General features: G+C 43.5%; 1 protein-coding gene across 1 annotated transcript in view; it reads left to right on the forward strand.

Moving 5' to 3' along the window:
• Positions 1–15,187, forward strand: part of LOC140284397 (growth hormone receptor-like) — a 35,527-nt gene extending 20,340 nt beyond the window's left edge. Inside the window, exons 3-9 of the mRNA XM_072378299.1 lie at positions 2,551–2,692; positions 4,217–4,386; positions 7,828–8,006; positions 10,607–10,760; positions 11,161–11,248; positions 13,092–13,161; positions 13,873–15,187. Coding sequence (XP_072234400.1) covers positions 2,551–2,692; positions 4,217–4,386; positions 7,828–8,006; positions 10,607–10,760; positions 11,161–11,248; positions 13,092–13,161; positions 13,873–14,550 — 1,481 coding nt within the window. The 3' untranslated portion in view covers positions 14,551–15,187. The remainder of the gene's footprint in view (positions 1–2,550; positions 2,693–4,216; positions 4,387–7,827; positions 8,007–10,606; positions 10,761–11,160; positions 11,249–13,091; positions 13,162–13,872) is intronic.
• Positions 15,188–15,415: the final 228 nt, after the last annotated feature.

The raw sequence follows: 15,415 nt of genomic DNA on the forward strand, positions 1-15,415 counted from the left end.
GACAGCTGAATGATTGATTCGTTATTTCCCCCTGTGGTTTCCCATCTGGAGGGCCTCCTCATGCCTTCTCCACCATCCTGTCCATCACCATCTTCTCATTAAATGCTTTTCTGTTTGTAATTGGAGCCAAAGATTCGATTTCCCTTCCAGCAAAATTACAACTCGCTTCTTCAGCCAACTTGATGTGAATTTTAGCTGGATTTAAAACACAGTCTGCTTATCGTGGTGCGATCTTTGAGATCTTTCTCTGCGATCAGACGACTAAAACACAGAAAAGCTGCTGTCGTCTCTGTAAAAGCTTTCGTGGGGAGTTTGGCTTGCAGTTGGGTGAAATAATTCAACATGAAAGTGATCTGGGAACTGATCTATTTGCAGTTATAGGATGTTCACTCGTATTTATCAGAAATTTGGATCAATAGCTTCGTCCTCAGGCAGAAATGGTATTTTCAAATGTCACAGTGTTTATCAGATAGATTCCTGTGTGGAATGACAGTCTGGCACCAATGAAAACATCAGCACTGTCACATGCATGTTTTACGGTGGGAGGAAGCCGGAGAGAAGCCTTGAACACGAGGAGAACATGCAACACAGAAAGAACCAGCTGGGATTAGAACCTGGAGCCGTGAGGTGCTGACCACCGAGTTTATATACATTTGCATGTATTATACACAGGTTTTAAATACATTTCTTACTTGTTATGCTGTGTTTTAAGAGGATGTGGTGGGCGGGGATGTTATATCTGTGTTTCTACTGCTCTTTGTGCTGAAAATACAGTGAGATTCAACACTGGTGGAGCGTAATGAGGCTGTAATGAAACACTGAGCCCACTCTCCACTTCTGTGGGTTTCATTTTAAATGGAATAAACAGCCATTTTTAACGTCTTTTAGAGTACATTAAGTGTCCTGTAAAGAAACGCATGTTGAGCTCAAGAGCTAAAGCTCAAAGTAAATCCACAGATTAAGATAATTTAAAATCTCCCAGACACAGAGTTATGTTATAATCCACTTCTTAAGGTTTTAGGTGAAAATTCCAGCTCACCTGAAGTCACCCTGCACAGCTTGTACTGTACTCTCATAATTACAGTCTTTAAAATGTATGAAAACTGAGCTGAATTGCCCTAAATGTCCTGATGACATTCATTTCACTCACGGTTATACTTTGGTAGCCGTGCAAAGAAAAGAAAGCGCACCTTGTGTCACCTCTAAGGTTCTACGTATCAGCATGTAATTTAAAAAAAGAAAGGTTCTAATATGTGGTGATTTCAACCTCAGATGCTCAATCTACGATTCGCTGCTCAGATCCCATTTTTATCGGCCTGTCCACATTACTCTGTTTAATGTGGCCAAAAGCAGATTTCAGTGCGAAGGATTCGCCGACCCACATGTGCAAAAAAAATCCCGTTTTACTGGAAAAGACAAAGCACGGGGGGGCAGGTAACCCTGCTGAAGCCACAGCACAAAGACGATGTAGTGGATGAGGGAGTAAATCAGGTGAGGGGTGGGAGGGGCAGGTCATGTGACTTTCTGTTGTGTGTGAGGGTCAGCATCTTTAAACCTAACTACGGTGGTCCTGAAGAGTGAGATTGAAGGTCTCTTTGGTCTAATGTCAGAGTTTGGGAGTGTCTCTTTTAAACTTGTTCAATTACGATGCCAACTTTAGGTGAACAAAGCTGTTTATGTCCTGAGCTCCAGCTTAAACTGCCTGAAGAAAACAGTCTCCTGTCATCTATTCTGCTATTACTGACAGAATCAGACTGATGCAGTCGAGTCAGTGTTAGACATTTATCAAATGTCAGCTGCCAAATTTAAGCATAATGCAGTGAAGTCTTTTTTCAGGACCAAATCTTTTAAATTGTTCATTGATATGACAAAACATCACCCCAATAATGATTTAAAAACTGCAAGATATGCGTCACGGTACCATGGGAGCCAGGCATTAGCTGCTGAATCAGAATGTGCCATAAATGCTTTTATATTTTGGAACCAGCACAGATGAAATTAGTCTATGAATGGAGAATATTCAGTCAGCAGGATATGATTGACCTCTATGTGGCGTGGGGTTGAGATGGGATCTCACAGCTAAATGCACTTGTTGTGCATGAAGGTAAAAGTTGAAGTTCTTTGTGCAGCTGTGATTACAAACAGCAGAAATAGATGTATTTCCTGCCCTCTCTCGTCTAAACTGCAGTAAGATCAGGCAATCAGTATATTTTGAGTGGAACAACTGTCAAATGATGCTTAAAACGAGCACAAAGAAAACCTGGTTAGCAAAGAAAGAGCAGAACTACTGGTTTTGTCTGAGTGGAGGTTAAGGATTTGTAGAGCCAGGTAACAAAGACTTGAATCTAATTTTATCATACAACCCTTTGGTTGGTGAAATGCGTCATTTAAATGGAAAAAAAAAGAACAAAGTCTCACAAAACACTTGAGGAAAACCAGAAAAACCCTATGAATAATCGTATTTTGTGAACAGAAATGGCGTGTGAATATGTCTGAACACTGTCTGGACTTTGTTGGGCTTTTTTTTAATTTATTTATTTACATGAGCAGAGGAGGTGGTTACCGTGACAACGAGGCCTCACATCTACTACTGCCGCTCGCCCAACATGGAGGACTTCACCTGCTGGTGGCACCCGCTGGACAACCTGACGGACGGCGAGGAGGTCACCTACATCCTCACATACTCCAAAGAGTACGTGCAGCTCACATGAACACAGTGTGTCACGTCTGAAAGTCCATAACTGCAGCGTTTCCCCTGGAGTACTTCCACAAGTGTTGTGCTTCGACCTGCTCTCTGGATTATTCAAATAAAATGATACAAACTGAGTTGAAGCTTGAGCTCAGCGGTGCAAAATCAATATTTCAGTGAGGTTTTTGTTGCAAAAAGAGAACAAAAGCGAAGGAAAAACTCGCCCATCAGCACACATTCATGAGCAACACATCAGCTCGGGGCCTTCCAGCTTGAACTCTGGTGTTGGGCTTCAGCATGAAGCTTTTAAGACGTCGATATCTGAGAGCAGCTCTGAAATCCTGAACGCTGTCGCACATGGCCTCAGACGGATGCCAGCTGGCCCGTGTGGCTCCCACACAACGCACAAAATGCTCCCAGTAATCAGGACAAATTGGATTGTACCTTTGCCCCCATATGGCATCCGCGCTCACAGCCACATTGATTGTTACTGTTGCCCTGCAGCCGTGTTTTTGTGAAAACAAATGTAAATCTGGGATTATCTGTTCAACAATGACTCAAGCAGCTGGGAAAACATGAACCGTTTGAAAAGAGCTCGCTTCAAGGTGATTTCTGACAATTTTAGGATAAGCATTTTCAATTTAGGCTTTTTCCAAGCTGAATTAGTTCATATAAATGGGTTTAGCTTCTGGCTGCCATTCAGGAAGATTTTACAACATTACACTAGAAATAAAAGCATAAGCTGACACTGACCGGCTGGCTTTTAATAGCTTCTAGTATTTCTAAGCCAGTGAGAAGGATTTTTATTTAGACTGTATTTAGAGACAAACTACGCTACAACCACACAGTCTGAATTATACAGACTAATTAGACGCGATGCAGTTCACTGAGTGAGATTAATGTTGCTTTCTGATACATTAAACCTAATTTCATTCAGCTTTGTTTAGTCTTTTATGTATTTAAAGGGGCGGCGTGTGTTTATCTGTGTGAGTCAGATAGAAATAGGTCAAAGTTACAATCCTTAAAAGAAACATTCATTTATTAATTAACTTCATTATTAACTTATTAATATTGGATTTGCAAATCATTGCTTTTGATCTAACTTTTGGATTTAAGTTATCTACCAAAGGAAACTGCAGGCTCAAACTAATGGCTCATAAAAGACTTGAGAAGAGGCATTTTAACTGAATTTGGTGCGTTGTAACAATATGATTTCTGATTATTTTAGAAATTCGGTGCATGAAATAATCTAATATTTTTTAGATTATTTAGTTGCCGTTTCTACGGGTTATTCTGAGTTTATCTGAGCAGCAACCAGAAATGCAACAAACACCCACAGCTTGTCCTCTTTTTTTAAAAAAGCACGGATGAGCCGCCCTCCGGTTGGTTTCGAGCCTCTGTGCAGGACGGCTGTGGAGCATCTTCTACACTGGCTGCATGCTTCGACTCATTGTCCCACATGAAAGTGTGAATGGTGTGTAAACATTTGGAAAGCAAGTGGTGAGATCTTTTCTTTGGTGTTTGCAGTAAGGGGCCCAAACACGAGTGTCCAGACTATGTGACGGACGGCCCCAACAGCTGCCACTTCGACAGCAGTCACACGTCTATTTGGGAGATCTACTGCATGAATGTGACGGCGGTCACCGCCCACGGGAACTACACCTCCCAGGTGCACTGCCTGGATGTAGCAGAAATAGGTAAGGAGCCTGACTCTAAACCATCTGATTTCTTTTTTTGTGCTTTTTAAGATTCTGTTGCGGATCTCGAACGAAGGAGATCAGCCAGGGGGAGAGTTCCTCCTCTCTTCTGTTCTCCTGTTTGTAAGTTTTCGGATGTTCTGACCAACGTTCACCACAGTAAAAGAGTGGAGGGGAGCAGGTGTGAGGGAGTATCCTCATGCTCTGCTGCCAGCAGACCTTCAGAGACCTGCAGGCAGAGCAGCAGGTGTCTCCAAACGCACTTGAGCAGAAAATAATAAGGTAAAACACCTTCAAGACTCTGCTTCCCGTGAATAGATGAGGTTGCATGAGTTCACGGATTATTCAGTTTGGATTCCAACCTGGAGTGAAAAGATAGATAAATTCCCCTCCCCAGCCTAAATCAGCCCGTCTCTCCTCCTCACATGGATCAAAGGAAGCATCTCGTATGTCTGGAAGTCTGAAAATAAAAACCTGAAGTACGTGAGAAATCAGTGGGAGTTTCATAGGTGTGAAAAGAGTTTTATCAAAAGCAGCTGTGTTCACTTTAAAGGGCTTATTAGGCCCATGAATCAGTGTTTCCTTTGTTTTGGGGCACATGCACTGATATAATGGTAAAGAACAGACTGATGTGGACCTGGAACATTACGACTGGCACGATTCGACGGTACTCTTCTTCACCATCAATCAAAATCAGGACATTTCTAGTTGGATATAACAACAAATTGTTCTTAACAAATAAAAAAGAGGTGAACTTTTTACTTTAAAGCTGAATAAATCTCACACACTGCTGCAACAACAAGTTGAGACCATTTCTTTTCCTCAGTGAAGCAAAGTGAGTGCTCAGACTGTGAAGGTTGCATTGACTTTTCAGAGCTGGCAGCGACCACACATTTCAGCGGCCCGTGTGCAGCCTGGTCAGCTGAGGTGGAGGTGATGTGGCCCCCGTGTTATGCATGCAGAAGAATCGGCTACTGCCAGCATCTGTCCAGAGGCTCCTTTGTTTCAGTGGCACAGCAGGCACTTTACAGTCGAGTTGCTAAGCAGAGGAACCACCAGCGAGACCTCACTGAGGAGATCTATAACCCCACGTATGTGTTGTATTCAGTGTGAGGCCTCAGGGCTCGAGCTGATTTTCTCCAGCTTGAAGAAACACTGAAAATGCTCAGGAACAAGGACTGAAGAAGCAGAAAATGTCGAAAGAGATACAGCTAAAGAAATGGGAACAAATGATGTGTCTTTGTGACAAAGAGCCTAAAGATCCAGTTTAAAATGGCTTCTTTGCTAAGTTGTCTGTTCTGTGTCGACACAACACTGGTTCATCCCTTGAGTTAGGAGCCTTTTTCCTGCCTGAATGGTTCAAAGGTCAGAGTTAAGTGGCTGAACAAAGAAAAAACACTGAAAATGTTCAGGTACAAGGACTGAAGAAGCAGAAAATGTCCAAAGAAAAACTCTGAAAGACCTTCAGAAAGCTGGAGAACTGTTGATCAGGACACTTTAAAGATTACAATAACATCTGGCTGCTTGGAAGGAATAGTTTTTCAGGCCTGACACTTCTTCTTTTGTCCAGTTTCCTCAAATGTTTTAAGGACACACTGCACACCATGCTGAGATATGCCAAGCACAGGCGTGCACGTCGCCATGCAAACACTGAAAACAGATGGAATAAATCACTGGACAGTTTTATTGTGGAAGACCCCGTAAATTTCAGTTTGCAAAGGAAAAAAAATGAGTTCCTGATTTAATCAGAAGCTTGTTTGCATTCTCATTGACTTCATGAGCAGCCGCTTCAGTATGATGGTCCTTCTCTGAGTGATCGTTTTTAAAGCCTATTTGACAGATGAATACATACACCGGAAAGCCCCTAAATCCTTCTTTTTTTGTAGAAATAGAACGAGTCCTCTGCCAGCACCTAATCTCATTTATTTAGGACTTGATGTCTGTTATTATCCAGAAGCTTCAGAACTGGACTGGCTCAGTCCACCAGAGGCGTGTGTGTGATTTATCGCTGTAAATATGTGTAAAGCACCCTAACCCTAACCCTCAGATGTCAGAGCAGCTCAGGGACGTCGCTGCTACCCCGACGGAGCAGGTGAAAGGTCACCAACTTCATAATGTTGGAGCAAATGCACTTAAATGTCACTGAGGCGGCATTCAGCTGCAGGATGAGTAAAGACAACTTATCGGTCCATTCTTCAGTCATAGGATGTTCCACCATCCTGACCTGTAGATACACATCAAAGGTAAGATTTAGGTTTTGCCCTCAAAGTACAGCTCAGGTGGGTGTAAACGTCCGACTCACTGGCTCTTTTGAGAACTGCTGAAACAACTTTAACAGGTGCAGGAGTGAGGCTAAATGTTCCTCATGCTGACAAAGACATGCAGCTCAGGTTTGTCTTGCACCAAAAACAAAAGGATTGCAGCTTGAAATGAAAGCTTGGTTTAGTCTATTAGAAAATGTACATCTAATACAGTTCATTGTCATTCAAAGTCAACTCTAAAGCTGAGAATGTGTGTAATGCGGCTGCTGCAGTCGTTGGGTGTTTCTCCTGTTTTGCAGCATAAATTGCCGTATAGAATAAAAGCATCGGTGACCTTTTCTAGGTCTGCAGGGGAGAGAAATGACCTGATCCTGGTTGGCGAGGTGGTGTCTCACAGCTGTGAGTTACACCAGCAGAGATGAAACATCTAAATGAGAATAAAACATCTAAATGAGAATTCTGGATATAACAAAATGTCCAATAAGACAAACCCAAAAACACAGGGACCAGGCAAAGATGAACAAAAAACTGAGGCACAACAACAAAAGCCTGAATAAATCCAGAAAACAGAAGAGGAAGAGTCGCAGGACTGTGTGAAAAAGATGCAACATATCAGGTGTTCCCTCAGAAATGATAGAAAGGTGGATCGAAATGCTCACCAATACCTCACCTATCTGACCATCAGACGGCTCCTGGGGTCCAGAGTGGCCAGCTTTACCAACACAAAGATGTTGGCTTGGAATAAAGGTACATAAAGCCGGTAACTTCTGAGTGAATGACTGCTTTAGAACTGCTCCATCCAACCATCCAGCCTGTCCCAGCCGGCCACCAGTCCATCGCCACTGGTTTTTATTCTAGTTTTAATGACCACAGTCAGTCTTTTAGGTTTCTTTGACTTTGCTGTGGAGACATGAGGCTGTTTCCTTGGGGCAGTAGGTACCAGTCCAAACGTTCCTGTACATAGCTTTTCTTTGTCTGAATTGATTCACATTGATCAAATTCCCTGAACATAACTCTTTGCGGCTGCACCAAAGAGGACTTATTCCGATCTTGTGACTGAGCGATTAGTTGCAGTGCAGAAAGCGTTTGATCAGAAGTGTGAAGCGTGTCGTGCATTTCGTGTCTTTAAAGGCTGAAGGAGCATCCGCTAACTTTTTACAACTTTTTTTGTGTGTAACAGTTGAGACCGAGGCTCCGGTCAACCTGACCTACAAGCTGACGGATGTCGGGGGGGATGAGATGGGCCACAATGCGCTGCTGTCCTGGGAGTACCCGGTGCCCAAGGACCTGCAGTATGGCTGGATCACGCTGGAGTACGAGCTGCAGTACAGACGAGTTTCTGAGCCCGACAACTGGAAGGTACAGAGATCATCACACCCTGCTGCGTGTGTTACTGCCTCCGGGTGACACACAGGGCCTTGTCTGATGTTTCAGGCTCCCTGTTAAAGTGATAAAAACTGTCTTCACACACGAGCTTTTACTGGATATTTACCTTTCATATTAAAAAGAAAAAACAGAGCGTGGGAACCAGCCTAAATGTGTGCTCAAAAGCCAAAAAAACTTCCAAATTTTTATGTTTGCATGATTTTCCAGCAGTGAAAAAACATCATAATGCAGGAATCAGACTGACCGATAACACAGGGGGGACTGGATAGCATAGAGGTATAACTGCTACCTTTCATGTGGGAGACCTGGGTTCAGATGAAAGGTACTACCTCCAGTAGGGGTCCTTGGGCAAGACCCCCTTACCCTTACCCCACCTACTTGTAAGTTGCTTTGGATAAAAGCGTCTAAATGCATAAACATAAACAGCAACGATCCACCCTGAGGCGCCATTAGGCTTCTGTTAGGGACTCGTTATGAGGAAGCATGAATAGATCATTTCCAGGCTGCTCATTTACAGTCGGAACATGCAGATCGACACTGATGATTTGTACAGGTCTTTAATGTTTGACACAAACAAACTGCTGAGCTTTTGCAGCTACAGTCTATCTTCTCCAGAAGAGGAGGCTGAAATGCATTCATGGGATACTGATGAGGTGAATCTGTGGTGTGGGGTTTCCTGTAGGTGCACTCGTTTTTCCAACCAGTCAGTTTGATCAGTCTCAGCTTTCGTGTTAGAACATATCGGGCCTTATTTTGTGGGTTCTTGGTGTTTGATTTAAGAAAAATGTATTTTGTGTTTTAGAGAACATCCAACATGTCTGATGGCCTTATTGTAATTTGTAAATTTGCAGTTGGATTGAAGCATATAATGTTTAATTTGGTTGTTTCTGCACCACAGAACGCCTTTAATCAGGGCTGGAGTGGGACAGATTCTCAGCCTGGGAGGTTCGTCTGAGACCAGCCTTTTTCTTTTCAGTGTGGAAGAAGTTAGATGTATTCAATGGCAGTTCAATTCTCCCTATCCTGGAGTTTTTATTGGCTTTTCACTTCAGTTTAAAGAACGTTTTGTTGCTGTATCTGTCTGCAGCTTTTTCTCGGTACACATCAGCATGACAGAAAGTTCTCCTGAGCCTGTGAGTTATTGATTAAGCAGCTTTAACCTTTTATTTATCATTAGAAATATATTAAAGTTGCAGTGCTGCATAATAAATCCACACGTGTCTTTATCTTTCTCTGATTAACACAATAGACCACTTTGAATCTATAATGTTAATAAGTCTCTGAGCCTATCTGTGTGTTTTTCTCCTAAAATGATTCCCATAAATTGTTTAAACTAACAATCAAGCAGCCAGACTCCTCAGGACTCACTTTGGAGCCTCGGTCACCTCTCAACACCTTTCATTTCTTACGTCTGAGTGGGCAGAAAAGATGAAACCTTTTGGCATTTTTCACCAAATTATTGGTTATTCTCGGACTATGGCGTAACCACGCATTCTTTGTGGGGGTCGTGTCCCCCCCAATATTGAGAAAATACCAACCTGCCCCCCCCCAATATACAGAAGAAAATATGTAAAATGCATGTTCTCCTTTTATGAACCCTGTCAAGGGATCGGTCTCTTGTTAAGTCTTATTTATTTTCAGTTTATTTCCGTGTGTTACCATGGGAACGTAACGGCTGCGCCGCGGTCAATGAGCGTGACCCACCGGGCGCGCCACCGGGCGCGCCGCCGTCTCAGCAGCGGCTCTCCTTATCTTTACGTTGGACTTCTACTTTTGACGGAGCCGCTGCTCAACAGAGCAGATTGTACCAGAACAGGAAATCCAACACAGAATCAACAAAATAAACTTCCGCCCCCTTTCAAAATAAAACAACTTAAAACAAAAATAACATTAGACTATTAGACTTTTCATTGTTAAAGCACATTTTGAGACATTGACACACTAGAAATGAACCTGGACTTAAAAGTCCTCGGCACATTTTTTGTTAAAGGAAAAGTCTGTAATTTGTTACATCATTAGTTGTCCTTATTAAAATATTTCCATAAACATGCTTTGGGTATTTGGTCGTTTTCCATTGGAAGCTGTCCTATTTGCTACAGAACTACTGGAAGAGCATAATTGTAATTGGTAGGTGTGTTTAAGGTCAGTAAACAGTAAGCAACTAACCAAAACAAAGTGGGGGGGCAGTCACTGTCTGAGAGAAATTACACTATTCCTTTAGATGTGAACTTACATGGTCAATGTAGTCCTCTAAACTATGTTCTAAATGTCCAATTTTTCATATATAAATAAAGAATTGTAGACAATGCACTTAACAATTTTGTTTTTCTTGGACCCCCCCAATGTCTAAACCATGGTTACGCCCTTGTTCTCGGAGATATTCATTAGTTTGTGGGACAGAGGATGCTCCAGATGAAGAAATACATAAAGAAAGCAGCTGTGCTGCCAGAGGAGATCCGTGAATGCGGTGTGATCAGTGACACCAGGACTGTCTGTGTGAAGTAAATGTGAGAGATGAGGCTGATGATGCACCAAGAAAAGAAGTCGCTCATCAGTAGTGTGTTTGTTTTCAGGTGAAGCATCCTCTGCGGGAGCCTCATGTCGAGCTGCTCGGCCTGCGCATCGGCGACTACGTGGTGCGAGTTCGCTGCCGCTCACACAACTACGGCCTGTGGAGCAAATGGAGCTCCACTCTGCTGATGAGCATCCCCTCCAGGCCGCCCATAGGTAGAGTCAGTTTCCATGACAACAGTGATGCTGATTTGGAAGCTTAAATTTCTTAGCTTAGAAACCAAGTTTTTACACGTCTTCTGCTTATGTGACTTAATATTTTGTTGAAGGTGATGTTAAAATAAGTATTTCTTGATTTAAAAGTCACTTTGTAACAAAAAAATACAAATAAATCAAAAGCCCAGTGAGAGGTGAGGTTTAAGAGTAAATTAAAATGGATTTGTTAGAAAAGCAACAGCACAACCTCAGGTAGAGCAGCTAAGCTACTCCCTTTTATGTGTGTTAAATTGTCTCACATCAGTGCTGGTGGCAGAATAAATGCATGAGAGACGCAGCTTCTCCTGTTCAACGGCAGCTGAAGGGAGGGAGAATGACTGAATGTGTCTCACCTACGCAGGTAAAGTCCTGGTGCTGATTCTGGTGGTGGGAGTTGGTATCGTGGCTCTGCTGGCCGTCACCTTTGGCATCATTCCACACAGCAAGAGGTGAGGAAACAAACGATCTTGCTCCTTAGCTGGTTTTTTCGCCTCATCTTTATCGGACAGAGTAGACGAAACGTTTCAACGGTGCAGCTGAAAAGATGCTAACCGTCATTTGAACTGTTTTTACAGCTAACAATTACGCTGTCTTGTTGTTTTTTGAATGTTCAGGTTGAAAGAAAAAGATCAGCATCACTGTTGAAATGAGTGAAAAGTCATGTCTGAAAACTGGATGCAGCAGTTGGGTGAAGCAAACCTTTAAAGACCGTTTGGAGCTAAAAAATGAGCTCAGCGCCAGTTCAGGCAGGTTAAGCTCCGCCCAGTACATCGGCTGATTGACTCGCTGTTTGTGCTCTTTGAGAATAAAAGACTGGTCACATTTGAAAAGAGTTCCTGCCATCTCCCATCTTCTGTATCTCATTGACAACCCCAACTCCAGAAAAGTTGGGACACTGTAAAATGTAAATAAGAACAGAAAGCAATGGTTTGCAAATATTGAAAATGAAGCCTTTTACTGAAAAATATCAGGACCAGGATTCCTGGTTCTTCTTTGTTGTATGTGAAGTGTTTTCTGATGGTGAAACATCTGGACTGCAGGCAGGTCAGTGCAGCAGCTGGACTCTGCCTCAACGAAGCCGTGCTGCTGGAACAGATGCAGGATGTGGTTTAACTTTGTCCTGCTGAAATGTGCAAGGCCTTCTCTGAAGAAGGGAGCAGATGTTGCTCTAAAACCTGCTTATACTTTCCTTTCCAGATGTGCAGGTTCCAACGTCACTAATGCCCCCGAATATTTATTCATACATTGAGGAACGTTATTCTGAAATTGCTCCATAACTTAAAGACACATTAATTGCTGAAAAATAGAACATTTTCTATGTTCTACCGTGAATAAAATATTGTTTTTTGAGATTTGCAAATCATTAGATTCTGTTTTTATTTGCATTTTACAGCATTTCAGCTGTATTGGAGTGCGTTTGTGTAAATAAATCCACTGGGTTTGCTTCTGGTTTGCGACCGCTGCTCGTTTAATCGCTGCCATGTGGAACTTTGGACCACTTTTCTATAGCCTGCTTCAGTGTAGGGAACACTGGAACATCATTTATGAAAGGAAGGGGACTAATTCTGTCTTGCATTTCCTTGAAAACACAACTTTAAAGTGACGCTTGATTATTTACGAGCATTCACACTAATTGTGATTTGCAGGGATAATATATGTGTGCAGCCTGTAGCAACATGTAGCAGCCTATGTACACATGGGGCCTTTGCTGCTGCTCTTTCTGCCTCTGGCACCCTGCTTTTGCACATGAAAGAGCAGCAAGCTCCCAGACCAGAAACTGCTATGAGTTGATACAACAGAGGGTCATTTTCCTTCATTCAAATGAAAGATTAATTCAACATTCACGTGTCTTATTATTGGCTCTTTATTCACAATCTGATATGCATACTGACACATTTCATAGATTTCTTTTCAACTGAGCTGCTCTGTTTTCGCTTGCATGAAGCTCCATCGCAACAGAATGAATCTCTCAGACCTGCTTTTCTATTCCCACTGATCCACAGTGAAAGGCAGCATTATGGTCCAGAGCTCTGTGGTAGACTGTAGAACCTGAATAACAGAGTTCTGCAGTAAAGCCACTGCCTCACTGCTCTCCTGCAGTGTGTTGCTGACATCTGTAACATGTAAGAAAAAGGAGGAGCATTGCCCCGATGCTCTGAGGGAAATATCGAGTGCAGCGTTCAGGGTCACACAGAGGAGCTACATCACGGTGGAAACTGTGTGGGTGTCTTTGTGTTGTTTGTCTCGTGAAGGGCCTCTTCAAACTTCTTTGTTTTACGTTTTCACCTTCAGAATAAAAGAGTACTTCCTGCCTCCCATTCCGAAGCCGCGGATCATCGGCATCGACCCACTGCTTCTGAAGGTAACGTGTGTGAATGCACGGCTGCTCTCAGGCTCGTGTTTTAAGCTTTTTCTTCTGTGCATGTATCTTTGTTTCCATCCTCCTCTCGTTGTCTCTTTTCGCTCTGCTCTCTTCATCCTTTTTCTTACCTTCCATCTCTCTTCAAACCCCCACCTTGCTTCTTCTGCAGCTTCCTCTCTGGACCCCACGTTTCTCCCTATTTCTCACCAGCCTGGTTTCCATTCACTAGCAAAGCTAACAAAAGCCTCAAAAAAAGGAAGTGAATCAGATACGTTTCCACGGACTGGTTGGTTTCCAGTGGGCTGCAGAGTGTTGCCAGCGGTTGGCGATATAGTTGCATTGTTCAGAGTTGTATTTCAGTAGAAGAAGTAGTTATCCTAACGACAAACGAATCTCAAGAAGAAACTAAACTAAACAAACACGAGAGGAAAATGGAAACAATCCTTGTTCAGGAATTGCTTTAATCTCTGAGAATGTTTGGGATTCTACATCCTATCGTGTGAGTTCAGACTTTTAGCTCAAACCAAAAACAGCTGGTGAGTGACATCATTTCAGACATGAGTATCTTTCCTTTCCCTTCCTCCTGTGCATCCAGTGTGCATCCAGCAGTGTATCAGCTTTTCATTTTTACAAACATCGTCTCTTTCCCTGTTTCCAGTTTTTGACTCGTGTCTTTCTCCCTTCTGTCTTACTCCCCACTTCCACCCTCAGAAGGGGAATTTGGAGGAAATCAACCGTCACTTCAGTAACTTCCACAGCTACAGACCTCCGAGCTACTCAGAGGAAGTCTGGGACCAGGTGAGCGCAGATGACCTCTATCTCACTCCACCAAAGGACTGCAGCGTCGCGGCCGACCTCACAGATGGGGAAAGGGGCACCTTAAAGGTTCCCAGTGACCTGACGCCCATCGCCGCCCAGCATCAGCTCCCGATCCAAAGGCCGACTCCATACTTCCAGAGCATGTCGCCCTACTGCACCTCGTCTCCCGGGGTCTTCACCCCGCTGGTGGACGCGCCCTCCTCCTGGCTGAGGCCAGAGATCGTGTCGGTGCCGGGGACGGATTACAGCATGATGGAACATCCCGGCCTCCCCAACACCGTGTTCGCTCCTGACTCTTTCGCCACCACCCACTCGCCGCAGGACTTCTACACCTGCGTGCACCTCATGAATGAAAGCGGCGAGGTGCATCTGGTGCCCTGCTTGCCGCCGGCATACTGCCAGGAGTTCCCGCCCTTCCCAGGTGTCGGTTCAGACGCAGCGGAGGAGGAGAAAAAGAAGCTTGCTGAGTACCAGGCGAGAAAGAGGATGATGAATGGGCTGAAAGATGGCGGTGAGTCCCAAAGGGGCGAAGCAGCCGTCCCTCTGCTGCCTGTTGATAACACGGGCTGAAAGACAGAAAAGGGCTGAAACATGGAGTCTGTTGCCAGGTGCATCCGAGACTCTGCTCCCCTTCTGTTCCTCGACTGCTTGACTGTGAAATATTAATTTGATCTGCAGGACGTCGACTTTTCTTTAGCTGTCAAAGATCTGACTTTGTTTTGGAAAGTAGTCGTCAAACATGTTTTATTGGACATGTTTCACACTTTTACTGATGCTGATTTGTGTGTAGACCACCACCATGTTTTTCTTTTCTTTTCTTCTTTCTCTGGACCTCAACTTGTCCCCCCCCCCCCCCTTTATATGGGTAATGAAGTCCATGAAACGTAAAGAATGTGCAGAGTTGCTTCCCGCAGCTTTTAATGTGGACGTCTCCACAAAGATTCTCATTCAGGGTTGTAAAGCAAGTCCATCTCAGGAAAAAGAAGAGTGCAATGGCAGTTAATACAGAACATTCAGGTCATCTTCAGTCGGGGTGAATTAAATTCAGACCCTACTTTGCTATTACATTCATTATTTGCTTCTTTTGTTTCTAAGCTCAGACAACTATAAACGAGATAAAACCCGTTTTTATCACCCACTACGCTCTTTTTGTCTGGATACACGTGTATTTCTTTGTGATCCGTGGGCTGGGACCGACATGATTCTGCATGTCCAACAAGGCTCAAATCCTGCTTATTTATTCCAAAAACACCAGGGAGCAACACAAAGTAAGTTCAGTCCCTCAGGAAGCCTCAAGCTTCTACGGCAGAATATTTGTGTTTCTGTTTAGTTTTTAGTCTTGTTTTTTCATCATATTTCAGTGTATATCTGCTCATTTTCCAGAGGATAAACGGAGTATTATTCCAGTGCAGGGCAAAGCTAGCTGCCTCTCAGA

This window comes from Leuresthes tenuis, unplaced genomic scaffold, assembly GCF_036924035.1.
Source record: "Leuresthes tenuis unplaced genomic scaffold, fLeuTen1.0.hap1 SCAF_1, whole genome shotgun sequence".
Classification (NCBI taxonomy): Eukaryota; Metazoa; Chordata; class Actinopteri; order Atheriniformes; family Atherinopsidae; genus Leuresthes; species Leuresthes tenuis.